General features: G+C 38.1%; 2 protein-coding genes across 4 annotated transcripts; one reads left to right on the top strand and one right to left on the bottom strand.

Moving 5' to 3' along the window:
- Positions 1-2,324: 2,324 nt before the first annotated feature.
- LOC141281055 (uncharacterized) lies at positions 2,325-10,206 on the top strand. Its single transcript, XM_073812690.1, has 3 exons — positions 2,325-2,504; positions 2,821-2,851; positions 5,048-10,206. The coding sequence occupies exon 3, from the start codon at positions 5,056-5,058 to the stop codon at positions 9,055-9,057; it is 4,002 nt and encodes a 1,333-aa protein (XP_073668791.1). The 5' UTR covers positions 2,325-2,504; positions 2,821-2,851; positions 5,048-5,055; the 3' UTR covers positions 9,058-10,206.
- Positions 3,994-26,444, bottom strand: lsp1b (lymphocyte specific protein 1 b). 3 transcript variants are annotated; one of them, XM_065289441.2, is made up of 13 exons: positions 26,180-26,440; positions 21,873-22,016; positions 21,092-21,545; positions 18,207-18,319; positions 17,459-17,675; positions 16,249-16,287; positions 15,600-15,643; positions 14,183-14,264; positions 12,516-12,650; positions 12,150-12,245; positions 10,693-10,779; positions 10,208-10,292; positions 3,994-4,472 (listed from the first exon to the last, which is right to left on the bottom strand). In XM_065289441.2, the coding sequence occupies exons 1-12, from the start codon at positions 26,236-26,238 to the stop codon at positions 10,215-10,217; spliced, it is 1,548 nt and encodes a 515-aa protein (XP_065145513.1). In that variant the 5' UTR covers positions 26,239-26,440; the 3' UTR covers positions 3,994-4,472; positions 10,208-10,214. The 3 variants fall into 3 exon arrangements, 2 of the variants coding, with proteins under 2 accessions (XP_065145513.1, XP_065145514.1); XR_010544640.2 differs by lacking the exon at positions 3,994-4,472 and adding an exon at positions 11,448-11,494 and having other exon boundaries at positions 26,180-26,444; XM_065289442.1 differs by lacking the exon at positions 16,249-16,287 and having other exon boundaries at positions 26,180-26,439.
- Between the last annotated feature and the right edge of the window lie 880 nt (positions 26,445-27,324).

Genomic DNA, 27,324 nt, shown 5'->3' with positions numbered 1-27,324 from the left:
AGTATCACCTGGATCTCTACACATGAACGCGAGCATTGAGAACATTGTTTGTGGACACGGAGTTTACTAAAAATAAAGGTTTTGTACAACTGACTTTGGCTGTAATGATGTCCGCTCGTCATCTCTGCCAGACGTAAATAATCGATTTCCGAATGTGAATGAATGAATCTCATATGAGGCTCCTTTTTAACTAGAAGGTCAATATTGTTTTTCACTTGCAACAAAACAACGAATTATCCGTGCATTTTTATGGAACTATGGAACAAGTTCTGTTGTTTCAATAATAACACAGAGATAGGTGAACTATGCTTTAGGAGATATCAATCTTTACTCTCCTCCCTCCCTACGTCGCAATTGGAGATCGATACATCTTGACTGGGAAGAAGGCGGCAAGCAGACGCCAAATCATCCAAAGTCAGTTGTTCAAAACCTTCTTTTTAGTTAACTCTGTGTTCACAAACAATGTTCTCAATGCTCGAGTTCACATGTAGAGACACAGGCGATACTTCAAGCAAAATATCATGTTGTGTTGAGCCTTCTTAGTGTTGTTAAAATAGCGATTTTGATGCTCACAGCATATTGAAGGCATAGCTTCTAGTTCTTTTGCAACCACTTCAGGTCCTCAAAATGGCGGAAGACAAGTGAGTGACGTCAGCTGATATCCATGTATAAACATTGTTGCTTTCTGCTGTCTTAGATCATGACATGTTTGTCTGTGTCACCCATCGTAGCTTCCCCATGTGTTTCGAATGGGAGGGGTGAGCGTTGGTTGCATTTTCATAACTTCACCGCTAGATGTCACTAAAATTTGCACATTGCACCTTTAACCTATCAATGAAATTTATGCTTGTAGAAATAACTTAATATTCTTTTTTTTTTGAGGTAATAGCACATGATATCGAAATGTGGTAACCACATAGCTGTATTTTATTTCTACACTCTTAGAAAGGATGTGTTAATTTTTACACATATTTGTGCGTTAAGCTTTTAACACATTATGTGTAATTTTAACACATTATGTGTCATTTTGTGTTGATTTTGTGTTAAAATATAACACACGTTGTGTTGTTTCAATAATAACACAGAGATAGGTGGATTATGGGACAACGCATTGTCCCAGAATCAACACTAATGTGTTGTTTTTAACACATTCGTTCTAAGAGTGTAAATTTACGAGAGTTACAAACCTGCTTCCATGGGTCCTTGGCAAATGGTTGCGGCTAGAAAGGATACAGCTACGGCCAAAATCTTGAAACCCTAAACCTAACATTCACAGGATGGTCGTAGCTGTATCCTTTCTATCCAGAACCATACATAGGGTATGTTTTTCACCCTTATCTTACCCCCTGAACCCAACATCTTGTGAGATTTGGTCGTAGCTGTATCCCCTCTAGTCAGAAACTTGGCAAATTGGTATATGATGCAGCTTCCTGTCTTTTACTGGAGTTTATCATACAAGTATAATAGCGTTTTTTTCTTGATAATCACACCACATGATATTTTATAAAATGGACATCATCGGACAATGTTAGTTTGTATATTATGATGCAGATATAAATACAAATACTTTGTAAATTTGTACATGATTGCAAAATACTTTGAAAATAATGCCAAATAGTGCAGAATATAAATTTTGAGAAAATGTAATAGTAATTTCCAAAACAGCAGTTATGGCCATGGTCACACCATGTTATTTTCAGACTTATGATAACAGAAAAATAACAAATAACTAATGGGTTTTAAAAACTTAGTGAGTAAATACGAGGGAAAAGTCTTACAATTATCTTATGCATTTAAACTCTTTGCGTGGCCCAAGTTACAATCCAGTTGTGTGGTCCTTTCCTCAATTCTGGTTCCCATCCCTCTCTTATTTGATTACCTATTATCTCTCAACTGCCTTGCCTAAAAAATCCATTGAGAAATAGTTATCAAACTAATACTAAGCATGCTTTATAAGGGCCTTTCTGTGTCCTAAATGCTTTAAGATAATTTAGAATAAGTTTTTGATGGAAATATAATCTGATTCCTTCCTCCTGCCACTGCTTTCAGATGACATAATCATAGATTATTAAGGGTGCTAACAGCTGACTTAATCACTGAAGGTTGTGATGAAAGACTTTGGAGGCTCAACCTCCCTAAATAGCATTTAGCAATGCAGATGGTTGGTTAACAGACAAGTTAACAGCATTGGCATTGTAATGGTCTCGAGCCTATCACATTTCCACGTGACGGTCACCAGACCCGCTAAACAGCACAGGAAGAACAGGCCTTTGACATATTCTCTGGTCATAATGTGTATCTCAGGTGAAGTGGAAACCCCCTTCTTGGCTACAGCTCACTGGCTGTCAGAGCATAGCATGAATTCAGGGCAAGGAGTTTTATTTTTGGCTTGGAAAAGGGGTAGGTTACCATGTCCTGTAGCACCGTTCCACTAATCTTTCCCCACCACACTCGATGCTGGAGCCTACAGACGCAAACTTATTTCCACAGCAGAACTCGCACAGGTAAACCCCCCAAAATTTGCACATTTCAGCTTTTAATAGCAGCGTGAATGTGATCTGCCCGGTGCGTGGCTCTGTGTGAGAAATTAGGCCTCGGCTCAGTGTCAAGGTGCTGACTAGCACAAATGCCAAGGGTTATTATAGTACCTACTTTTAAACAATTGAAATCTCATTTACATATGTAGCATCTTTGTTTGGCATATGTACTGTAGACAATGTGTAAAAATTCGTGCATATCTTTTTTTGCAATACATACATTGTAGTGTGCTTATGCAACACTGCACTGACTGATTTATGACTGTTTACAATCATTTTTCAGATCTGCATCATCTCTCTTTTCTGGCTTTACTGTAAGTTTCACAAATGCTTGCAGCATCAGCACCACACCTGGATGTGTTCACTTAAAATAATACTGCAATTACATATTAATTTGGATATTATACACTGTACACTGTGTGCAGTCTTCCACTTTTAAGTCGGGGAGCAGAGGCTAAATCAGACATGGCTCAGGTATCAGTCAGCTACTTCTTCAGCAATGATCTCACACTGTACAGGTCTAAGGAAAGCATATATTCAAAGAGATCAGTCTAACACGGGCCTCAGAGAAGTTTTAGAAATGAGCCCGAAAATTTGCTCATTGAGGTTAATGTGTTTGTTTATGTTTGTTTAGCTATTTAAAAGATAAAAAAATCTAATGTAACATTTAAATGGTTATTTGTTATTGGTTAGAAATAATTAATAGAAAGTGGTAAAAAAGTAAATAAAAAGAAGTAAAAACAAATAAATGCTTATCAGTTTTGCTTTGTGAGGTAAGAGTGAATCTAGGGTGTTAATTTTTCAGTTTTCTTTTGGTCTTTAGCAAAAACTAAAATGTTGACTAGCTCACATTCAGGCACCCACATTTGAAAGTATCCCAGTGAAAATATTGCTGGAAAGACCAACATGAATTTATACAGTTTGCTGGTTTAACTGTTGCACCAGTATAACCATGACCTTTACCAGCAGAAATGTTAATAAACTTGGGCTTGCTGTTAAAAGTATCTGCAAGTTAAGAAGCCTGTTGGCAGCAAATGTTGGTGATGTTTTTAACAGGTGGAGTCAGTCAGTACTGAACACAAGCATGACTATATTTCTTAACTTTATATAAATGTAACTTACATCACAAAGCTTATCAGCCTTACAAACAGAGGTGGACAAACGTACATCTCGACTCACTGAATGTTGCATTGCAATTTTTAGAAACAATGTGTACTTAAATGGCACCTGATGGACATTATAAAGACCATGCTAGAGCATTGGAACATTGGACAATGACTTTACAGATCACAGACGGTTTTATTACATTTATTTGACAAATACATACAAATATTATTTATTTTTATTTTTGCATTTCACCTCAAAGTCATTTGGGTATTAGTTCACATCTGTTAGCTGCGTAGAGCTAAAATAATATTTATTATTGTGTGAAGCAATAAAGAGAGAAAGCAAAAGAGAGTTTTTAATAGTTTTATTCATCCTGATTAAAAAGTAATTGAGATATTTATCATACAGAAAAATAATGCATAAAAACAGACAATATTTGTATGAAAAACATTTTTCACTTGTTTTCAACACATATTTGTATGCTCTTTTAAAAACTGATTCCACTTTCTCATTCAAATTTTAGCATTTGATGCCCCCCAACATTAAACATTACATTCTTCACAGGCAAGTTCACTGATTCTCTAATACCTTCCAGATTCTGTATTTAATACTGACTGACTCTTGTGTTTCTTACATCTGTAATGGACTAAATGTTCTGACAACTTATTTATGAGTATAGCTGGATAGAGTTATGTAATGTTTCATAATGCAAATAATAACTTGTAACATTGTGTGTGCTGTACATGAAAGGCAATGATCGCATTTCGATGTACGTATTTGTTGTATGACCCCATCTTTTCCTTTTCCATCTTTGTGATTGTCAGCCAGCTAAAGGGAAAAAGAATACATACAATATTTAACAGATTTTAAAGGTATTTATTTAACAAAACCAAAATAATAAATGGCACCAAAATTAGAGCTGGTATTAGACATAATTGCCTGGTTTCACAGACAGGGCTTAAAGGCGGGGTGCATGATCTCTGAAAGCCAATGTTGACATTTGAAATCGCCTAAACGAACACGGCCCTTTACCAATAGAATCTGGACCTTCATTTGATAGACCCGCCCCCCACACACACACACACACAACCCAGACAACGATGCCAGTTAGTAGACACGCCCCTTACTGCTGATTGGCTACGAGTGTCTTTTCCAAAGTGTTTTTCAAAAATTAGGCATCCTGCCTTTAAGGCTAGTCCCAGACTAAAAATTTATGTTTGAGCTTAACTGAAAATAACTTGCTGCACACCACAGTAATGTTTATTCCAAATACCCAAGCCTTGTCTGTGAAGTAAATTGCATAATGGTGCACTTCACAAAAATTTCAGGGAGAACTAGAAATTTTATAAAGTAAAAGTTAGCATTCTGACATGTACAGTAACACCAGATTGTCTTTAATGCAGGTGTTGAAATGCTGATGGATTTCAGTTACGGTAGCCAGCCTAACCTGCTTCCACAGCAGTACCCACCCCCTATACTGCCAAAACCAGGAAGAGACAATGTCCGTTTGCAAAAATTAATGAAGAAAAACTCTAAGAAGAAAGGTTCTTCCTGTCAAACCCCCGTTCCGTTCCGGTCCAGCCTATCTCCAGTCAATGAAGCAAGTCCTGATCTAGAGCACAGTGAATATTTCACTCCTCCACAGACTCCAGATTTTCCAGATTCTCGATTTTCCTCCAGCAGCCCCTTCCACCACTGCTCAAGCTCTCCATATTTATACAGTGACAGCAGCTCACACTACAGTTCCACGCCTATACTGTCTGCTCAATCATACCGTACCCGATCCCCAGAGAATCAGATAGCACCGCTATACACATGCTCCTCTTTTCTTTTTGACGATGAGACGGAGCAGAACGCAGACTCAGACGCACCATTTGAGATAGCATTCAGCCAAACACTTCAATGCAGGTCTATAGAGACTATACATGGTCCATCAGAAGCCTCAGTCCAAACCCAAAACTCCACTTTGGTCTCAGTTCAACCTCCTACTCCAACTGTGACATCATCTTGCTCATCAATTTACCAGACACAGGTGACACAGAGGCACTCCAGTGGAGAAGAATATAACAATGTTTATAAGCCTTTCACAAATGATCAGATTGTGCAAACACAATGCACTAAGCGATCAACTGTCTTCCACTTTGACACAAACATGACTTCCACAGCGCAGAAAGTACCTGTATTTTCACAATCTAGGATTTATACTCCAAAGACCTCATTTTATGAAGTATCAAAGCCTCCTATTCAGGACCCGTTGACATGTGAATCAGCTTATCAAGGTGAAGGACCATCCACTACAAAAATGGACCCAACTGTGGTAGATGCTAGACAAAATGTTGTAATGTCACAAACATCTTCCAGTCAGCAAATTACAGGGGTAAAAAGATTTGGTTTTGAAGCATCTGAGGATAATCAATCCTCCACAATGGACTCTATAGGTAATTATTTGGAACCCAAACCTCAGAATCAGCGGCTCAAACAAAGTGTACACATTCAAAGTGCAGTAACTGATAATGATCAATACCCTAAAAAAATTGCTGTGGATAAAATAAAGTATTCCACACAAAATGGAGTAATGCAGTTTGCCACCGGACTCATTTCCAAGGCTTATTCTGAAGAATGTTTAACACCGAAGATCTCTAAATGTGAACTTTCACTATCTAAGACACTTGCTGAATGTAGTAAATCAAGATCTAGAGCATGTGAGATGCTTACATCAACAGTTCCACAGCCATATCCAATATCTATACCTGAAACCTCTGAGACCTCTATCACGATACCAACAAGCTCTGCTCCAAAGGATGTTAATCAAGAGTACATGCCTACACCCTCCAGAACTTCAAATTGGTCACCAAGGCCACCTGCACGTTTTGTGGGCAACCAGACGCCATCTCAAAATGAACCAAACATCACTAAACAAAAGTCAACATACTATGGATTGACACCTGCTGAATACATAGCTCATGGTGGCATTAAGATCCATCTGCACCATGATACTCCTGTATCTAAGCCTCAAATACCAGAAGATTCAATTTCTGACTTTCAAACCACATCATCTAAAGAAATATCTAATATCATATTACCAGATGTGCAAAAGAAAGCTGCAGAGGCCTTACAACCATCTGCGAATACAGACCCATTCTCGCAATTCTTTACAAATGAAGCAAAAACACCAGAGAGTGAGATAACTCCAATACAAAGTATAAGCTACCCCACCCCAGATATACCAATTAAAGCTTTAAATAAGCAAGATGTAATCCATGTAGAATCAAAGCCTGCACATTTGAATCCTGAACATGCACTGTCCCTGGGCTTTCAACCAACACCTTTAAAAAAGGCAGTAAATACATTGAGTGTTTCTGTATCAGAGGCTCCAAGACCACCAGTTTCAGGGGCTACAACCATCTTACCCCATTTTATGACAAAGGGGAAAAAAATGCCAACTTATCCTTTACCCCAAACACAATCAAATATTCTGAACTCAAATACAGCCGGATTATTAACAAAGAATTTTTTGTCTGTTCAAAACATCCCACTGCAAACAGCTCAATCAGAGAATGCACCCAGATCTATATATCAGAAACGAAGTTGTAACCCTCCATCAGAGAAAACAATGCAGTCACAGCAGAAAACCAAGATTTCGTCTTTAGAAACACACCAGCCTCATGCAACAATCCACAACTCTACTACTACCCTTACAAGTAGTGAGCACAGTATCATCAACAATGAAATCCGAGAAGGTTTCATTGAAAACAAAATCGCATCAAGGTCAACTAACATTAACCATTCTAGAATGCCATGTGTAGACACCAAAAGTTACAGTAAGGTCCCTCCTGATATTAAACCTGCAGCATTCCCAACGCCAGAGGAACCTAAAACTGCATCTGACTTAATGTCCAGTATTACAATGCCTGAAGTCTCATCTCATCTCAAGTCTAATGCATCTGATCCTTTATTTTTATCCAACTCAAATACTATGTGTTCTTCTAAATCAGATGCACATAATCCTGCTGCTCTCCTTCAGTCAGGACCAAATACGTCTACAAGGTTATTGAACACAAATACAACCGCTCGTTCTCAAGTAACTACAAATAAGCAGAAACAAGACATTTCCCTGAAATCTACCCCAAGCCATTCAAGCACAATCAATTCAGATGCACAAAAGCATGTAGTTCTCACCGGCACACAGGCATCAAAACCTGAACCTCTAGTCCCTCACATGGCAATAAATAAATCTTCCGTGCAAGACGATAGAAAAGAAGACTCAGTTACCTTTACCAGTGTCATAAAAGAGCCAAAACTACCTAAAGATGTAGCATCAGACAAACAGAACTTCAACAACATAAACAATGCCAACAAAGCTGAATCTAAATTAAAAAAATCACTAACAGAGCAAACTGCAGATACCAAACAGCCTAATATTTCACAAACCAAACCATTGAAGCCTGACTCTCAAAAGCCTTCAAATACCAAATCACTTCTCACATCGAAGGCTCAAAATGCAGAAACAAGCCTTGCATCCATGCTTCTCAAGGCTGCTAAATCTCTATCACTCTCTTCACCAAATGAATCAAAAACCTTTGATAAATCTCAAACACACGTCAAAGAAACAAGCATGGATGTAAAGAGAAATAGATCTGCTCAGAATTCAAAAACTATCCTTATTACCGATGGCAAAGTTTCAAACTCTGAAGCATCAAAACTCCATGGCTGTTCAGTGGTTTCTGGCACCAATTTAAGACAAAATGATGTTGACACTGAGGCATCTAGTGTAAATAAAAGCCACACATCAGACATGAATGACAAAGTTAGCAAAAATTCTCCATCTCAGAAGACACAAAGTGAACCCAAGCCTACTCAGAAACCAAAAGGCCTAATGGCCAAACTCAGTGGCTGGACAAGACTGAAAAAACACATGGTGGATGAACCTGAGGAACCTAGTTTTCCAAAACCAGAGTCTGAGAAAAATGCTCAGAAATCCTCAGATATAAAGATGAGTGATATGAACGAGTGTGCATGTGCCACAGAAGAGTCGGCGGGACAAGACGTGATGAAGAATACAGAGGAGCCCAGGGCATTAAAAATGTGGGATGCTCTACTTTTTCAAATGTTCTCCACAAAGGAAAACATTATGAAGCAAATAAATGCCAGTAAAGCAGAGGAGGAGCGAAAAAACACTGAGAAGGATGAGCAGGTAGTTCCTTCCTTTGTCAACCGCCTGCCTATCCTTCTCTACAGCCCGCGCTTTAATGCACGGAAGCTGAAGGAGGCGGCTGCGAAACCTCTCAATAAAATCGCCACGGCCTTCGAGAGAGGACTGCTGCATCGCAAACAAAAAGGTGAAGAGCCAAAAAACTTCAACAGAAAAGCCAGAGGATTTGGCTCACAGACAACAAATATTACGGATGTTTGATTTTTTTATTTCAAACTTGCAGCGTAAATGCGTAAAATTATCCACTTATTTTTTATGTGGTGCTGCAAACTGTGAATTTATTTGAGCTTTTCTTCACAAAGTCAATGACACATTTGCTATAAACTGAACTGAGCTCTGAGCAGTGCTGTAGTGTAAAAGGATTGGTCAGCAGAAAGTGAGGCTTAGTGCAATCCTACTTGGAGAGGGCGACTGATAGGAGCAGCTGTTCGGGATGTGAACTTTGGAGAGTAAGGAAGTGAACACAGTCTGGTGAGAATGATCAAAGAAGGAAACTGGCTCATCCAGGGGATGGATTTAAGGGTGATGTTTTCTCACGTCAGCTAAGCTGGGTCATGCGAGCAGGCAGGTCAAGAATAGAGCGCATTAGAATGTGAAGTTTTGAGGGATGCTAATGAATAAAAAAATTATTTTAGGTTTTATAAAACAAGAGAGAGAGTTAAAAAAAGTACAGGGATATTTAAAAAATCGAGAAAATGAAATGGAATGTTGATGAAAATACTTAGTCAGTACAGAATAGATTCAGGTGTGTTCTTTCCAGACTGATATACTGTAGTTTAAAATGTAATGTTTCTTGTTTATAGTAATTCTAGAGAAAAGTATTTTTTATGCTTATGTAGATGCGTGTGACATTTACAGAATACTACTTAGGGTTGCCAGACGAAAAACATTTCTTCGTAAGTTAGTAATTATGGCAGCTCTGTATTTCATTATGGTAGCATTGTCTTTGTAAAATGCAGCTGACTGCCATGTCATGCTTTTGAGATTACACACTCTACATGCACTTTAGTCACTTTGGGAGAACATTGGCTACACAGATCACTTCTTATACAACCAACACAGAATACATGTTTGTTTTAATATGCTTATTTCTGTATGATCAGGGTAAGGAACCAATATAAGCTCTATTAGAGTAATACATCATCACACAACAGCTTAATCGTGTACACCGATATTTTAAATCCTTCTGTTTTTTTGTTATGTTTTGTTTAGTAGATGACCAAGATGTCAGACATTTTTCCTTGTTAAGCTAAATTGGTAAAGCATGAGCTCTGTCTGTGCAATAATGCAAATGCTGTATTTTTATTTTGTTTTTTGAAAAAAAGATTTGAATAAATAGTACATTTCTTACTTGTTGCTTAGTTTCTCTCATCTAAGACCTTCTCATACTTTCCATGCCCGCTTTCAACAAATTTGTATTTTTTACCACCAGATCCCTGATAAAAAAGATACAAAATACACAAAACATACAGCCTTTAAAACCAGTTAACCAAGACTTGCTGTAAATCCAGACATTAATAAAGTAGCTATTATTTAAAAATGTTGCATGTTGCATGTCTTAGGTTGTGTTTGGACATAAAAATTAAATGTTTTGAAATTTACATTACACATTTTGCAGAAGCCAAATGTATATTTGCTGGGAAGTAAACCCATGACATTTGTTCTGTTAACACAATGATCTAATAATACTTGAGTTTTAAAAACACATATAGCATTAGACATGTTTGTATAAAGTAACATACAATTAGTAAAAAGTAGTGTTATATATATTATTTTTATTTAACAGTTATTGGGCTGGTATCAGTGCTGTGAGGAAGCAGATCAAGAGTGATTTACCTTTGCATATGATATATCCTGTGGTGATGTGTCTCCCATGTTCTCCCACATGGATTTTATGCTACGCACCTCACCAGCCTTAACATCCTAAGATTAACACAACAAAACAATAGCTCAATATTACTGTATGTAATTTTTCCCAAAAAAAAATTAATAAGTATTTTTTTGTCTTGCAACTACATAGTCTGTGCTGGCTTTTACCACTAGATGGCATCATAAAACAACAGGCTTGTTACAGGAAAGTATCTTGTCACATGACCTGATTCATTAATAGATTCAGTCTTATCATAGTAAATATATAAAACAAAAAGGCACACAAGCCAAATAAACCACAGATATTTGGAAATGTCCAAATGTCCTTCAAAGCTCTTTCTTAATTGTTTGATGGCAGTGCAGGACTTTTAACCCAACATTGACATTTTGACAGTGAGAAACCACCTTAACTAATCCACTCAGCTTTGAAGCAGTGGCGGCTCGTGACTGCTCGTCCAAGGCCGCAAATTCAAAATATGTGTAATTGAGATTATGCGAGTATCCGGCAAACACGAGCGTCAATTTGAATATAAACGCTTTAAACTTATCTGCAGCAGGCACTTATTTTGACAAGACACATGATGCACATAGGATCACTCGACGCTCAAAACACATATTTTGAAATAAGGAACCACACACATGACGGGCTACATACATGTTGTGACGAACTTCGCATCGCTATGAAGTATGTATGCGGAAGAAGAGAGATAAGAATTGTTTACCTTACTGGAAAGGAAGAATAGAACAGGGGGAAGTGCAAAGAAGTGAACTAAAGAAAAAGAAGAAAGGCCATGAAGTAGTTCAGATATAGAGATATAGGGTGTTTTCACATAGAGTTCATTTTAAAAGAACCAAATCCCAGTTCACTTATAGTGAACCAGAAAAGGAACTAATGTGACCTCAGTCATAGTGGACTCAAAAGAGGACCCAGTTCTTTTTTGGTCCTCTTCAAAACTGAAGTGAACTCAGACCCTTTCTTGTTCACATCACAGCTTCATAAGAACTCAGACCCCAGCTTTCTGTGCAGCAGTTGATTTTGATAAAATGTGCAAACAACACGCGAAGTGGACCGAGACCTCACATTTCACATCTCAAAAAGAAATGGAACCACAAAAGGACCCAAAAGCGAACCGTACGCAGACCACCTCCGGACATGGTCTGAGTTCATTTACTTTTGGGTCCTTTTAGGGGGGTCTGAGATCACTTGGTTTGTTCACATACCCTGAACTGCTCCGAAAGCATTTGGAGGGCTCAAACGAACTAGGTGTGAAAACACCCTATGAGAAAAAGCCAGAAAAGAAACTGAGTGAAATTATGGTTAAAATTGTTTTTACTCAAATACATGAATTAAAATGAGTACATTGTTTATGTTATTTTTTGTGATTCACACAAATTAAGGGGGGTTATGTATGAAATAAACTCACCACTACTTTGGAGGAGGGGCACTTGTTGACATCAGAGTTTCCCTTTACCCATTGGTTAATTAGATCTGCCACGCCCACCTTTATTCCCTCTGTGTCCTGAATGAATAAATCATAATTTATCTTTTAATTCACATATTTGCTCTCTCACTCAATGTGAGTAGCATTTGGTAAAACCTGACTGATATGTTTTATTCATTTCATTCATTCCACTTCTACATCAAATAGCAGAAATTTAGGCAAGGTAACTAAACACTGACTGATCAGTGAACACTGATAAAGAATACTTAATAATAGGGAACCTTTGACAATCCTTTAATCTGGACATTATTACGACTTTGTTAAGATGATAGCTTTTATAAGATGAACCTTAGAAGGTGTGGCCTTTACTGAGGTAAAGGCTTCTCCGGCTTCAAACAGGGTCTTTCGGGCAGATACAGGCTCTTCTGGTGTTGGGACGTCCATTAGTGGTTGTTTGGCTGCATTTCCCTCTTTAATGCACTCCTGCACAAATACATTAAATGATATGGTATAGTGTCCTACTTTCATTTCTCTTGAATCATTCAACAGTCCTTCAATGCAAGAAAAAACTAAAGACCTTTGTAATTTAAGCAGGGTCCTGCAACTATACGAGGTGGCTAATTTATATTAATTTGTACAATCACATTCGTACATTTTTGTACGATTTACTTTAGCCCCTGCATGTGATGTTGGGGTTGGGGTTTCGTTATTGTTATTTTATGATAATCATATGTTTTTGTACAATGCACTTCGTATGATTCCGCCCTCCTACGTGCTTCCACTTAATTTTCATTTCGCTTCAGCAGTACGTCGTGGATGGCTCTATAGAGTTTCGTTTTCTCCTGCAAAAATCTGCAGGACCAATCAGCGAAACAGATGGGGGTGGCTAAGAACAATGACGTTGAGGTCGTGCGTCAGTTTGAGTTGTAGTTCAGTAATGGCAGTGGAGAAAGACGTGAGAAAAGCTATTCGGTCCGTTGTTACAAAACTGCCGAATATACAGAAGTTAAAGCCGGAGCAAGAACCAGGTTTGCTTAGTTTTGTTGTTCTGATTATTCTGACTTGTTGTTTCCGTCCGGTTTCGGTGCATGATATACGTCACGACCACACGTTAGCGGTTGGCTTTGGCAGATCCTGAGTGACTCTGGGCAGATCCAATAGTTTTAAACTTCAACAATGGACCCTCCTTAACGGAAGTAACGCTTTGCAATGGAGCGTGGCCAGACTCTGTACAAATGAAATGAATGTACGCGAGTCTGGTTGGACCAGGCTATCGTATGATAGCCAACTCGTAAAATATATACACTGTACAAATTCTCGTGAGATCAGACCTTAAAGGTCCTTAATATTAGTATATAGTATAAGTATATACTGTAGATGGTAAAAAAAATCCCTTGATAGATGGCTCAGGAGTTCCATATTAAAACCAAGACAACTGAAACATTGCTTGATAAAACACAAAATATAACAAAATTAAAATCAAGCACTACACAACTTTGTAATCCTTCTACAAACTGGTGCAGAGTTAGTCTGTTCAAATCTGAACCAGGTGTGAATTAGCCACGAGCTACATATGATTCACAGTGATGACAGCATGATCAGAGAAAATGTAATAATACCACACAGCACCTGATTTACTCAAAACAGCAAAAGCAGAGAAACATCTGCATCCACACACAACATAGCCTACACACAATTGCAATGAGGCTTCCTAACTGTCAGATGACAGGAAAACATAAGACAGGCTAAGAAAGACAATGTCTGAGAGAATAAGCATGACTCATAGAAGAGATGCCTGGACATGCAGAAAACACACAGTGAGATAGTGAGGGAGCGGTAAACAGAGCAGGTGCAGGTAAGCACTGGGTGAGGTAATAAGAGCTGTATGTGCATGAAGAAATGCATGTACAAGCAGCGCAAGACACACACACCAGGCATGTGGATTTGCTTGAATGGATGCAGAAAGTGTAGTTTTATAAAACATTTTGCTGGTATGTGTGTAAGGTGTAATTCACCTCAACAGCATGGTTGTACTGCTCCAATCTGCCATCTAACTTAGAGATCATCGTTGGAGGCTGGGTCCTCTTTATGCTGCTCCTGTTGTGCACAAACAAATGAAATGTTCATGTGAAATAGGCCACTGTTCTCGGAGACAAGCTCTGGCTTGAAAAGACCATTACTCATTCTGAAGACAAAAACAACAGCTCGGCAAAGTAGTTTAGCCTCCAAATTCTGATTGGAGGTTGCTTGTTCAAAACTTATAATTATGGTAAAATTATAATTATAGGAATTAAATTTAAATGTTTTCTGAGTACCTTTTATCATATTTATATTCACATATGTATTGGCAGAAGCTTTTAATCAAAGCCACTTATAAAGTTAGGAAAGCAAAGTGATTCATAATAAGTGAGAAGTGGTATACTAAGTTACTTTTCAGTTTACCAAGTATTAGCAAGTCACTCTTAAAGGGATAGTTCACCCAAAAATGAAAATTCTGTCATCATTTACTTGTTTTAAACCTGTTTGAGTTTCTTTATTCTGTTGAAAACAAAAGAAGATATTTTGATAAATGATGGTAAGCACAGAGTTAAAGTTATCCATTGACTTCCATAGTATTTGGTTATACTTCTATGGAGTGAGTACCATCAACTGTGTGGTTACCGTCTTTTATCAGAATATCTTCTTTTGTTTTCAACAGAATAAAGAAACTCAAACAGGTTTAAAACAAGTAAATGATGACAGAATTTTCATTTTTGGGTGAACTATCCCTTTAAGAGTGTTTAACTGAATAAATAAACTCATACAGTACAGGTTAAAATCAAAATGATGCTGAGTAAATGATGACAGAATTTTCATTTCAAGTCACTCAAGTTTTTATATTTCATTGATTTTACAACAAGTAAAAGGGTTTTAAGCACCTTGATAGCCCCGAACCATTACTGTAATTCAAAGCTGATTGTGGCATACTGCTTTATGAGCAGTGCGTTTATAACAGGATGAACAATAGTATGGTCATATTTTATACACAGCGTGAATAGGGAGGTAACCCCCCCCTTCAATATTTATACAAGGAATAATGAAAACAGTATGTACAGTTTTCCATCCACCAGTGTTCAAATCAAATCTACGCCCTTTATACATATACAGCTAAAAACTTCAGACAAAACAACCATTCTTTATTGCTTATTTAATGCATTGAGTATAATAGAGAAAGAAGCGAGTTATGTCATGTCTAAGTAAAAGGTGAACAAACAGTTGTTCACTTTTGAATGAATCATTTATGTTTCCTATTCAGAGGCCAATTAAAAAGAAATTCTGTCAATTTCAGTTTATCTTTTTGACAGCAGCCTATAGTATATAATCCAGGCTTGCATGAACCCATGATGTCATGACAAACCCACAGAAAAACAACAATCAGGAGAGTACACTCACTTTTTTTTAACAGAGCGGTTTAGAGACTCAGTCCTCTCGGCGATCTGTGAAGAAACAGTTTAACATACAGTACGTTGTTATGGAAATATGCAAGCATTTACAAACTTTTAAAAGTAAGTGTGACAACCCTTAAGGCAATATTTTGAGAAATATTTCCAGGCAAGATTACAAAAGCAGGAAAAAAGTGATAAGATTTGCAAAATCATTTTGCCAACAGTTATGATTGCAAAATGTGAAGCCACTTTCAGTCGATACAAAAAGACTTTTGATGTTGATTTGACAGTTTAATGAATGGAGGCTTTGAACTGGCTGCTCATATTTTTCTGATCATGCATATCCTTTTGACAAAAAGTGTCATGTAGATAAAAGTTCAGTGTTGCCCAACAGGATGAGATGCATCTGTTGCCAAAGTCAGTTATCATGGCATCCACTTCCTGCGTGCTTTTAAACGTACGTGTTTATGTGTTGGTATGATCCTAAAACATTATTATTTGTACAGTATGTGTAATCTGCGAACAGGACAGACAGCAGCAAACAATTTGGAGGTGCACTGTATCAAACACACACACACACACACACACACACACACACACACGCTTTAATGTGCAATTTCATATTGTCATGCACAAGCACATAGTAAGCAACTCACCGAACTTGTACCCTCTGATTGGCACTCCTCACCCTCAGCCTGAAACCAGCAAGCACAGACAACACACACACACACAAAGCACCTCAACAATGTGCTGTCATCTTTCTTCCCCACCCCGCACTGATATTGCAAAGTAACATCAGAACCACACACAGCAGAAGAAAGACACCAGAGCTGAGCACAACGCACCAACACTCACAAACACACGTTATGTTTTTACACGTTAAATGAGACTTGTTTAAGATGTTTTTTGTCCAGATGTTTATTCCAGTTAACTATTACTTAAGGTCCACCGATATGGGTTTTGCAATTGCCGATTACGATATTGCGAAAGCAATGTGGTCGATTTGCCAATATGAGGCTGAAAAAGTGAATATTGATTGGTTATTTTACTGTCTGTCAGACATTGGCTTACATATGAGTAAACAGAAACAGGTTTATCACTAGTGTGGATAATGAAAAAATACAAATAGCAGCCACTGCTGCTATATTAGTCTATCACTAACTATTATTATTAACACAATGAAATCCAACAATCGCGAAGAAGGATAAATACATAGGTTACTTAGACCTTATAGAACATGTGCATTGTGCACATTATTTTTGTGAGTTTGTGTGTAATTGTCAGTGGCGACTCGTGACTGACTGCTCATCCAAGGGGCGCAAATTCAAAATAAGGGTCATGTGTGTTGCTTGTGTTTTCAAAATATGTGTTTGTTGCATCATGTGAACCATGTTCATCACGTGTTTTGTCAAAATAAGTGCCTGCTGCACACGCGTCAAAATCGTTTATGATAAAAGAGATTCTCACGTTCACAAAATACATGCAAGACACTCCCTTAACAGTACACTCTGATTACGCATGAGATTATGTGAGTATCTGGCAAACGCGAGCGTCTCTTTTATCATAAACCCTTAAGACTTGCAGCAGGCACTTATTTTGACAAGACACGTGATGCACATAGGATATGCAGAATGCATATTTTGAAATTACAAACCACACACATGACGGGCTACATACTGTACATGTTGTGACGAACTTCGCATCGAGTTCCCTTGAAAAAATAAGTCACCGGCCGCCACTGGTAATTGTTAGTGTAACAGATCAGCAGCAATTAATAATGATGCTACATAACTAACTAAACAAGCACTTAATTTTTCATTTTTGGGAGAACTACTGTATTCCTTTAACACCATGAATGTAATTTACCATGTGGGTTGGGCTCTTGGGGCTGAGAGGACTGAAAGGCTCCTCTGGATCTCCACTGGATATACTCAACCTCTTCAGTTTCTCCATCACATCCCTTCTCCTCTTATCTCTCTCTTCTTCTATCATCCACCTCTGTACCCCCTCTTGAGTCTGATGTCCTGTATCTTTCTGCTCCTGGTTGTCATCGCTGCTCTTCGCAAACACATCCTCAGATACACTAAAGACAGAGATTGAGATATGGAAAGCCACGGTTTATAAACAAAATGATACACATGCATTAAAGACGTTTTACCTCTGTGAACCGCAGAGATCTGTTGAATCGACTGTAGTATCCATGTTACTCTGTAACCTAAGACTGAACAGGCTGAACTAAAGGAGTGTTTGCTCTGGGGAAGTTGTGAAATTTAACCGACGTGTCGTGTCATTTCACATCACAAACTCTATATCTGTAAAACATTGCAGTAACTGCAATTGCTGCCCAATCTGCTCGTTTGGAACATCGCATTGACACATACTGTACTGTTCCCTTCATTATTGCGTTTATGTTTTGTTTTGGATATTAAGACACATTTGGTCATTATGAAACTCTGCAAACTACACTTACATAGGCTACAGTATACAAAACCATAATCCTGGTGTTGTTAGTGCTATGACCAATTGAGCCGCAGGACCAAATTCTTTTGCAAGTAAATACTGTAGATGTCTTTTTCTGATGTGTACTAATGTGTTTGCTTGTTTATGTTTATACCTTTCAGTTATTTGACTTTCTTCTTGTCCATTGGTGCTGTTTGATCTCCCGTTCTGTTGGAGGAGGACTTTGGAGGTGAAGGATATCTTCATCTCTGCTTTCTTTTCCATGACCTGAGAGAAGAACAGATTTAGATGTTTTTACATTTAATGTATGCATATAGGCTGAAGAACTAACTGAGGTGTGACAGGGTTTCTATCAACTCCATCTTATCTGTGTTATACTTCATAAGTTTTACATCTGTCTGTGGCTATAGACTCATGTGGGCTAGTAATACAGTATGTAGCTTTTTGCCTAAAATATTATTAGGTTAAATAACTAAAAATAGGCTAATAGAATAATAAATATAAAAATAGACTAACGCAAGTGAAAAGAACCGACAGCCAGATGACGTCAAAGTACCGCGAGAACGATTAGAGAAATCATAGTAAGTCTAATTTCGTCTCGATCTCGCATGAAGTCGAACTCACCTATTGACTTTGTATTGCGAGAGACCGCCTCCTTGTCATTTCTGGCTTATAACAAAAACAGAGTAATGCCTAAAAGCTGCTGTGTGAGATGATGTACAGCTAACAAGCCAAAAAACACAGAAAAAGTTTTTATAAGCGAGCTGTAAAACTCAGCCTTTAAGGAGAAAAAAGTGGATCGTCAACTACGTTTCCTCCTAGTGGGCGCAGTTCTACTAATAGTAGTACTATGAAATGTTGCCTGTTTCCACTTTTGTGTCTTAAATGCTTGTTTTTTGGGGTCGACAGCTTATAAAAACTTATTTCTGGGTTTTTTGGCTTGTTAGCTATATATCCTGTCCCACAGCAGCTTTTAGGCATTATTCTGTTTTTTGTTATAAGCCAGAAATGACAAGGAGGCAGCCTCTCGCAAAACAAAGTCAATGGAGACGGATGGATTGTTGTTTTCCCTCCAGTGGGTGTGGTTTTAAGGTTATAACACGCAGGGATATGTCCGAAAGCCAACAGCCAATCATAGTGGCCACTACACATGCTCCCGTCTTCCATAAACGTAATTGGCTGGCTTTGCCTAGGTTATTTGCATAAGGCGATCTGATTGGCCGTTGCCTCTTGAAAAGTTGAGAAACTTTTTTTTTGAGAAATGTTAGGCTACATTCACACTGCAGGCTGAAACGGCCCAATTCCGATTTTTTTGCCCCTATGCGACCTGTATCTGATCTTTTCATGACAGTCTGACCGACACAGATCCAATCTTTTCAAATGTGACCCAAGCCACTTGGGTATGTGGTCCTGAATTCGATACATATCTGATCTTTTGAAATGCGACCTCCGTCTACACGCCCAGGCCACATGTATCCGACCCGTACGTCATTGATACGCTACAAACATCATAATTTTGCATTAAAGTAGGCGAGAACGAGAAGATAAACATCAACCATGGCGGACGATGCTGCTGAGACCAGTCAATGAAAGGGAAGCGAGGTCATAGATTTAATTAATATTTGCTAACACTGCTCCACAAAACGCCATGGCCAAAAACCTTGCTCTCCTCCTTCTTTTTAATTTTCTTCTTAAAACGAGAAGTTTGTAATTGTGCTGGCTCCGTTGGAAAAATAATATTATAATTAATATTGCAAAAAGAGCTCCACTGTTGTTGACATTTATGTTTAACGTTAGCTACTTCCGCAAACAACGAGTGATGTCGTTGACCGTTGAGTACTCTTCTGCGCATGCAGGTCACTTCTGGGTCATTTCACGTTCACACAGGAGATCACAAAAGGTTGCATTTAATTGGAAATGTAAATGGCCTTGCAAAAAAATCTTAAAAAAAAAAAAACGGAATTCAGCATAAAGCCCTGCAGTGTGAACACAGCCTTAGAGCTGATTCACACCGGATGAGTGGCGTGAGCATCTCAGATACGTGCCGTGTCCGTTTTTATGTAGGCTCCCATGTTAGCAGGTTTGACCGTGCACACCGCTTCATGACAAGCACGTCTCAGGCGCGTCTCGAGCCGTGCCGACAACGCGTGCATGCTAGGAATAGGACTGACACCTATTTTTCACGCCAAATGCAAGCGTTTTGGAAGCGTTTCCAGACAAAATACAAGACAAAAAGAGGTTTATATGTCAATTTGACACGACGTTGTTTGACATAAATGCAGACATGTAAATAAAAAATATTAAAAATGATCTTTTCCAACTATTGAATCTGTCAACAGGCTACAGAACGAAAGTCTTTGTGTAATCAAATCAGTATATGTATGTTTAACATGAAGTATTGCAGGTAGTTCATTTCCATACGTCTCCCCATACGTTGAACAAGGGCGATCCAAATCACGTGACGTTTTTGTAGTTAAACCGGACACTTTCAGGTCAGTTTATCAATAGAAAACATACATGTATCCAGAATAGGCTAGCAGCAGCAGCGGCGCGTCAAAAATGCTTCTGGTAAGCAAGGGCATAGAAAACGCCACGCAGCTGCCATGCGACAGACACGCCACGCATCCGGTGTGAATTGGCCCTTACATTTCTGCCGCGAGCAACGGCAGTGACGCGGCGCCGACGGATCTTTTTTATTATTGAATATCAACATCAGGTACAAAACACATTTGTTCAATGCCACATGATCACGAGGTATAATTCACATAATTATTCACATGTTGCCAGCAAAGAGAAGAGACAAAAAATGGAGTACATTTAAAAAAATTTGTTTTCAGAGCTTTTTTGTTTTTTTACTTTTTTCAAAGGGGTACTGTATAATTTGAAATCATTTATAAAATGTGACAGGTTTGGTTTACAAAGGGCCCATTTTAATCCTAATTCGGCAATGCTTGACGTCACCCATTAAAGCGTTAATGCTTACGCCCCGTGTGAACATACCTTAAATCTCTGGTCTAAAAGTCCTTTAAATCGTCTTACCTTCTCATCCATATCACATCCCTGGTTGTCTCTTCTGCAGGAAGATGACAGATTTTCTGTCATTCTTTTGGGACTCTCCTCTTCATCATACCAACTACTAAACTCTCTCTCTTTCCTCTCTGTCGTAACGTTATCCTGTCTTTCCCTCTCTCTGGCACCACAATCTTTATCATCATTGTCCTCATCCAGGTTTTTCTGATTTAAAAGGGGGGATCGGATCTGTTTTAATGGGGCGGCATCATACATATTGAAGTCATTTTGATGAAGTTTGCTTTGTTGAGCAGAGTTGGAACAGGGCTGGAGTCTTGACTGATGGGAGCCATTTAAATGTGCTTCTACATCTTGATGTTCCATTTGTTTCTGCTTTCGCCTACTCAGCTGTTGCGTCCAATCACTGAAGCCTTCGTCTTCTTCCAAAGATGAAGGATAGCGTGGAACCAGATCAATCTGACCCCTAACAAACAGTGAAATACATTCAGAATTGCCTCCCACTCTGATGCCAATACAAAAACAAGTTTACTATAGTTGACCTGAGTCTGTTAGAATAGAAAAGAATATCCCTCTTTGATTGAATCCAAAAGAGCAGGTGTGGTCTTGACACATACTGTACAGTACACACATAAACTTTCACACAGACACACACACATATTAAGACTAGAACAGAGAAAGTGGGTGTGAATCACACTCTAGGGATGAGATACCATGGAAACAAAACAAATAACACACTCTGTTGTATGTATTTCGTGAAGACTGGGGTGTGCTTTAAGTTTTTGATACTGACTGATTGTCCAGAATCTGTGCATTGAGAGGGGCGTCCTGCTGGGTCACAGTAGTTTCAGGGTCAGTGGAGGAGCTGGATCGGAGACGTCGCCTGCGTTCTCTCTCAATTTCTTCTGCATCCTCCAGACTCCGTTGAGCAGTGATCCTGCATACACACAATAATAAGATACATTTTGAATGTAATAATATAAACAACAGTTCGGGAGGAGCATGATTATGTAATCCTGTCAATCATAACGCAAGAGTACATAAACAGATGAATACTTCACTACATTTCTTTTTGAACATTCACCTTTGCTCTACTTTTATACATACTTCTATTAATTTATTACTAATGTCATTAATTAGTAGCCTAGTGGAGGAAGGGTAGAGCTCAAGCCTTCTTTAACAGATAATCTAACCTTCTGTACAACACATTTATAAGAACAACACAACATAAACAAATAAACAACACATTATGCAAGAAATACAAATAAATAAATAAATAAATAAAATATAAGCAGCATTTTCCACGTTTTGCTGTAATAATTTGTTTTGAACTCTTCAGCAAAGATAAAGATGCTCTACAGCAGTGTTGTCAACATTTAACATTTCCAAACTATTGGTGATAATAGGGTATAGATGCAATCTGTAACTTTTGCCACTCTTTTGCAATCTCTGTTTGAAACGTAAAACTTCCATTTGCTTTCGGAGCTTTTTACTTTGATGTACGTTGTCAAATAAAGTCAAATAAATTAAAACTGAGTTTACCCATGAAATCACATGCAACAGCTTAAACTAAAAATCATTATTGTAGCTTACCACAGCATGTTTTGAACACAGATTTTTATGTGCTTGCCAATTTTTGTTTGTTTTGAACAAAAAAGCTGATTAAATGGTGATTATATCTTGTAATGCTAAAATACTGTTCAAACCCAGTTCATATATTTGTCACATGCAATAAATATACCCTATACTGTACAAACAGCACAGAATATGCTAGTGTCAGTGTAACCAACGCTATCTCATTGAAATTCGAACTATCACATATTTAATGAGGTGTATTAATTCGTACAACATTTTGCCATTTTGCAAGGCCGCGTTATCCTAATGGGCAACATGGGCTGCAGCCCAGGGCCCCGAACACTAGGGGGCCTACGAGACAATTTTTATTTTGCCTAGAGCAGAGGCCCCCAACCACTGGGTCGCAAGAATGTTCTGAAAAAAAATTGTATAATAGCTACGTAATAGCTTATGGGATATTTTGTCCTTTAAGAGCCTCCGCGCCCGGCCGCAATTCTTCTTGCATCTCTCCTCATCATCTCCTCCTTCACTTAAACTTGGGGCTCGAACCCGACCTAAGGTCGAGGCTCGAGCTGCCTTCAAAAACAGCAAGCCAAGTTCGTTTACTGTTAATTACTAAGGACTCGGGCTGAGAATTCTGGGCTCTACTACTTTTGCGTCATCTTGATTTTAATAATTTAATTGAGGAATTATATTTAAAGAAGAACAGACAGAAGCACTTTTAGTTGTGAGTTGCATTTAATAAATGTTATTTTCTGGGCTGTTTCTGATTGTAAAATTATTACTTGATAATATTGTTTAATTTATTTAAATAATTTCAGCCTACTTTTGCGTCAACTTGATTTTAATAATTTAAATGAGGAATTATATTTAAAGAAGAACAGACAGAAGCACTTTTAGTTGTGAGTTGCATTTAATAAATGTTATTTCCTGGGCTGTTTCTGATTGTAAAATTATTACTTGATAATATTGTTTAATTTATTTAAACAATTTCAGCCTACCTTTGCATGATTTAATTGAAGAATTCTCTTTAAAGAAGAGCAGAAAGAAGCACTTTTTGTTGTAAGTTTTATTAAATAAATGTTATTTTCTGGGCTATTTCTGATTGTAAAAATATTTGATAATATTGTTTAATTTATTTAAATAATTTTAGCCATTTAATGTTGTACATACGCTGTAAAAAACACTGGATTTACTAAAAAATATAGACAGTGCATCGTTTTTGCATCCCTTTTTTAAGTAAGTTTTACTAAAAAAATAAATTTACGCAATGGGGCACTTAGTAAATCCAGCCTTTGTTTTTTTCAGTGTATATTGGGGGGGCCCCAAACCAGCGTTAGCCCAGGGCCTCACAAAGGCTTAACCCGGCACTGACATTTTGTACTATATTTCTTTCGCCCCTAACGCTGGGGTTATGTGCCGGGTTAGGGGTAAGTTTTTATGATAATTCTATGTTTTTGTGCAGCTTACCTCATACAAATTCACACAAATTCACTATCTTTTCCAGTCAAGCATGACCAAAAAAATATTTCCTAATTGCTCAACTTTTTGCCCGCCCTGCACAGTCCTTACCATACTTTTCTATATGAGCTAAAGAAATCCACTCACAACGTCAGAGCGCTGTAGTTTAAGGTTTGTGAAAAGCTCATTTTCTCTACAATACATCTCTGTCAATCTCAAAATACACCTCGAGAGTCTGGCCTCCAAAGTAAATAAAAAATGCTCGCTTAGACACATACCTACTATTCTTTTGCAAGTGCAACATTTTGTGCAAAGTTAAATATGTTGCATGATTGTATTATTAACACACTCTATATAATATATACCGTGTTATAGAGCATACAATATATGCGATTTATGACTGTAGTTAATGTGTGTGAGTACACAGAGGGTGGTTTATGGTTTGGATGGGTATGCTATTTTATTGCTTTATATGATGATGTTATTATAGGCTAAACAATGACTCTTTATTGCTACTCTATGGATGCTACACACGGCTACAGTAGGTATAGTGCAGACCCTTACAGACCCTGTTGTATTTCTAATAGTGTGATACAATACAGTACATAAAATAAAAATACAAGGTTTTATGGACCCAGTAAGATACTTTTGTCACAACATTACATTACCGGTTGTTTCTTCCAGTTGACGCTAAATACAGCACTATACTATATTTGCCACCTTTCAAATAACCTCATGAGCTCATCAGACATAAACACATCAGCATGAGTATGATACTGTAGGGTCAGAGGTCATTTGACAGAAGATAGGGTCAGGACTGAACAGGAAGTAAGTTAAACTGTGACAGGAAGTGCATGGTTCACATTGACAGGAAATTGCTAACTGACTTCCTTCACGGGGGTTCACATTACAAAAGCCAAACAAAGCACAACTGGCACAACTAACCCCAACAGAGAACAAAGGAAGGACATCACTATAACATATAAATAAATATACAAAATATTTAAAACAACACAGCTGAAAGTGTTTTTTTTGTCATCACCAAAATAGAATTTCAAAAAACAGTATTCTGTATGCCCTTCTTAACATAAAAAGTAAATGTATTATTTTAATTTGATCTATGTTTACACAACCAGAACACATTGAAGCTTAACTGCTTCTGCATTCTTAAACTGTGTGGAGGTCAAAGACAATAAATGCAGTAAAAATCTTTATGACTCATGTTCTGCTTACACAACAAACACTAGAGAAGAGAAACTAAAATAGATCAAATAAATAGTATCTGGACTCTTTTCTTTGTTAAGTCGTAATTCATCATTTTGAGTGACCGCTCACATTTTCCGGCAGAGTTCGGGTCCTTAAGGCAGAGTGGGAGGGGCCTGCTCTGTATGATACATCCAGCAGATTTAGAGCAAGGGGTGATCAGAGACACTACCAGATGATGTCAGCACCCTTAGGAAAAATTTAGCAATAAAAGAAGCCATTGAAGCCTGTCATTACCATTTAACATGATGTAATGGACTGACTCGCCATGTGCTGTGTGAGCAACAGCCATCTGGAGAGGCTTTGGGACAATTTTATAGTATTGAGACATCCTGTAGGATGGAGATGTGTCGTGCCATTTGAGAAAACTATTCAAAGGCAGTAAAAACAGCATTTTGATTCTATACAGAAAGCTCACTCTCAGTTTTACACAATGTGCTGTGGTTTCTCTATTAAAACTTTAACCCCCCTCTTTAACCTCTGAAGAGCAGATAAGCACAGCAAAAGAGCTCATGCTGCTGGTTTCCCTCTGCTTGACCTCTTACAGTCAGCAGACTTTACTGATAAAACCTCTCTATCCTCATGACTGTCCAAACACTACAAGATAACAAAGCATCAGCATCAGCAAACTCATGATAGAAGCCCAAATTCATCAAAAAAAATTTTTAAAGTTTCAACATGAACTGTATAGGATACATAAAAATAAAGAAACCTGTCAGTCTGCACTAATCCATTCTGTTGAGCACACCACAACTATGATGAAAATGTCAAACACAAACACACAAATGAAAAACACCTTACCTCTGGAGGTTCTGCAATCCCTTTTTGCTGGAATGTCGTCTCAGGATTGAAGTGGACATGTTTGTGAGTTTCCCTCTAGCTTGACTAACTGAGATCCCAGCAGCCTTGCTGTGACTGAAGAGACGTAAAAGATTTAAAAGCTATCTGAATTTTGTGTTTCTCTGCTTCTCTCTCCCTTCCTGTGAGTTCTCTAAAGGGTGTGAATGTGCTCCCCTTCTTCACTGAGCGCTCTCTCTCTCTCTCTCTCTCTCTCTCTCTCTCTCTCTCCCACACGCACTCTCTCTCTCACACACACAAGCACGCTCTCTCCATGTGTTTTTCATTCAGAGCTTTGAAACTCTGATTCCTGTCTTTTCTAGTTCTTCCAATCAGCAGAAAGCAAGCTGATCATGTGGCTGTCCCTTGGGAAAGTAAGATGATACCACACACACACACACTCACACACGCACGCACGCACACACACACACACACACACACACACACACACACACACACACACACACACACACACACACACACACACACACACACATTCTGGTTTCCATGTTTTGTGGGGACATTCCATAGACGTAATGCATTTTATACCATACAAACTGTATATTCTATTCCCCTTACCTGCCCCATTCCCCAACCCCAACCATCACAAAAACCTTTCTTGTACCTTAGATTTTCAATTAACATCATCTTGTTTGATTTATAAGCTTGTTTCCTCATGGGGACATCAAAATGTCCCCACAAGGTCACAAAAACACTGGTATTCCTATCTTTGTGGGGACAATTGGTCCCCACAACGTGATGATTACCAGGTACACACACACACACACACACACACACACACGCGCACACACCCCTAATAGTCTGTGTGCTGTCAAACACACAATTCAGACTGTTAATTACTGCAGTACAAACCTGTTCATATGCACCATTTACCTGTTTATTATCTGATAAAGATAATAATGCAGTTTAAGGTTATTTGCATTGGGTCAAAAAGGGACGAACCCTACCTGCTGGGTTGTAATTTAACCTATGCTGGGTTGTTTAAACCCATTTTTTGGTCAAATATGGTTAATTTAACCCAACAGTTGTGTTTGTCCCTTTTTAACACAATAAAATAACTCAGCATTTTTAAGAGTGAATAACTACTG

The sequence above is a fragment of the Paramisgurnus dabryanus genome, chromosome 2 (genome assembly GCF_030506205.2).
Source record: "Paramisgurnus dabryanus chromosome 2, PD_genome_1.1, whole genome shotgun sequence".
Taxonomy (NCBI): Eukaryota; Metazoa; Chordata; class Actinopteri; order Cypriniformes; family Cobitidae; genus Paramisgurnus; species Paramisgurnus dabryanus.
This window is presented reverse-complemented; position numbering and strand designations above follow the sequence as displayed.

What these genes read in the sequence shown, in the direction of transcription:
- lsp1b (XM_065289441.2), bottom strand. Translation starts at nt 26,238, where the DNA reads ATGTCCACTTCAATCCTGAGACGACATTCCAGCAAAAAGGGATTGCAG. An exon ending in GGATTGCAGAACCTCCAGAG is followed by an intron (nt 22,017 to 26,179) that starts GTAAGGTGTTTT and finishes GTGTGTATGCAG; the next exon opens with GATCACTGCTCAACGGAGTC. An exon ending in AGGATATATCATATGCAAAG is followed by an intron (nt 10,293 to 10,692) that starts GTAAATCACTCT and finishes CTTTTTTATCAG; the next exon opens with GGATCTGGTGGTAAAAAATA.
- LOC141281055 (XM_073812690.1), top strand. Translation starts at nt 5,056, where the DNA reads ATGCTGATGGATTTCAGTTACGGTAGCCAGCCTAACCTGCTTCCACAG.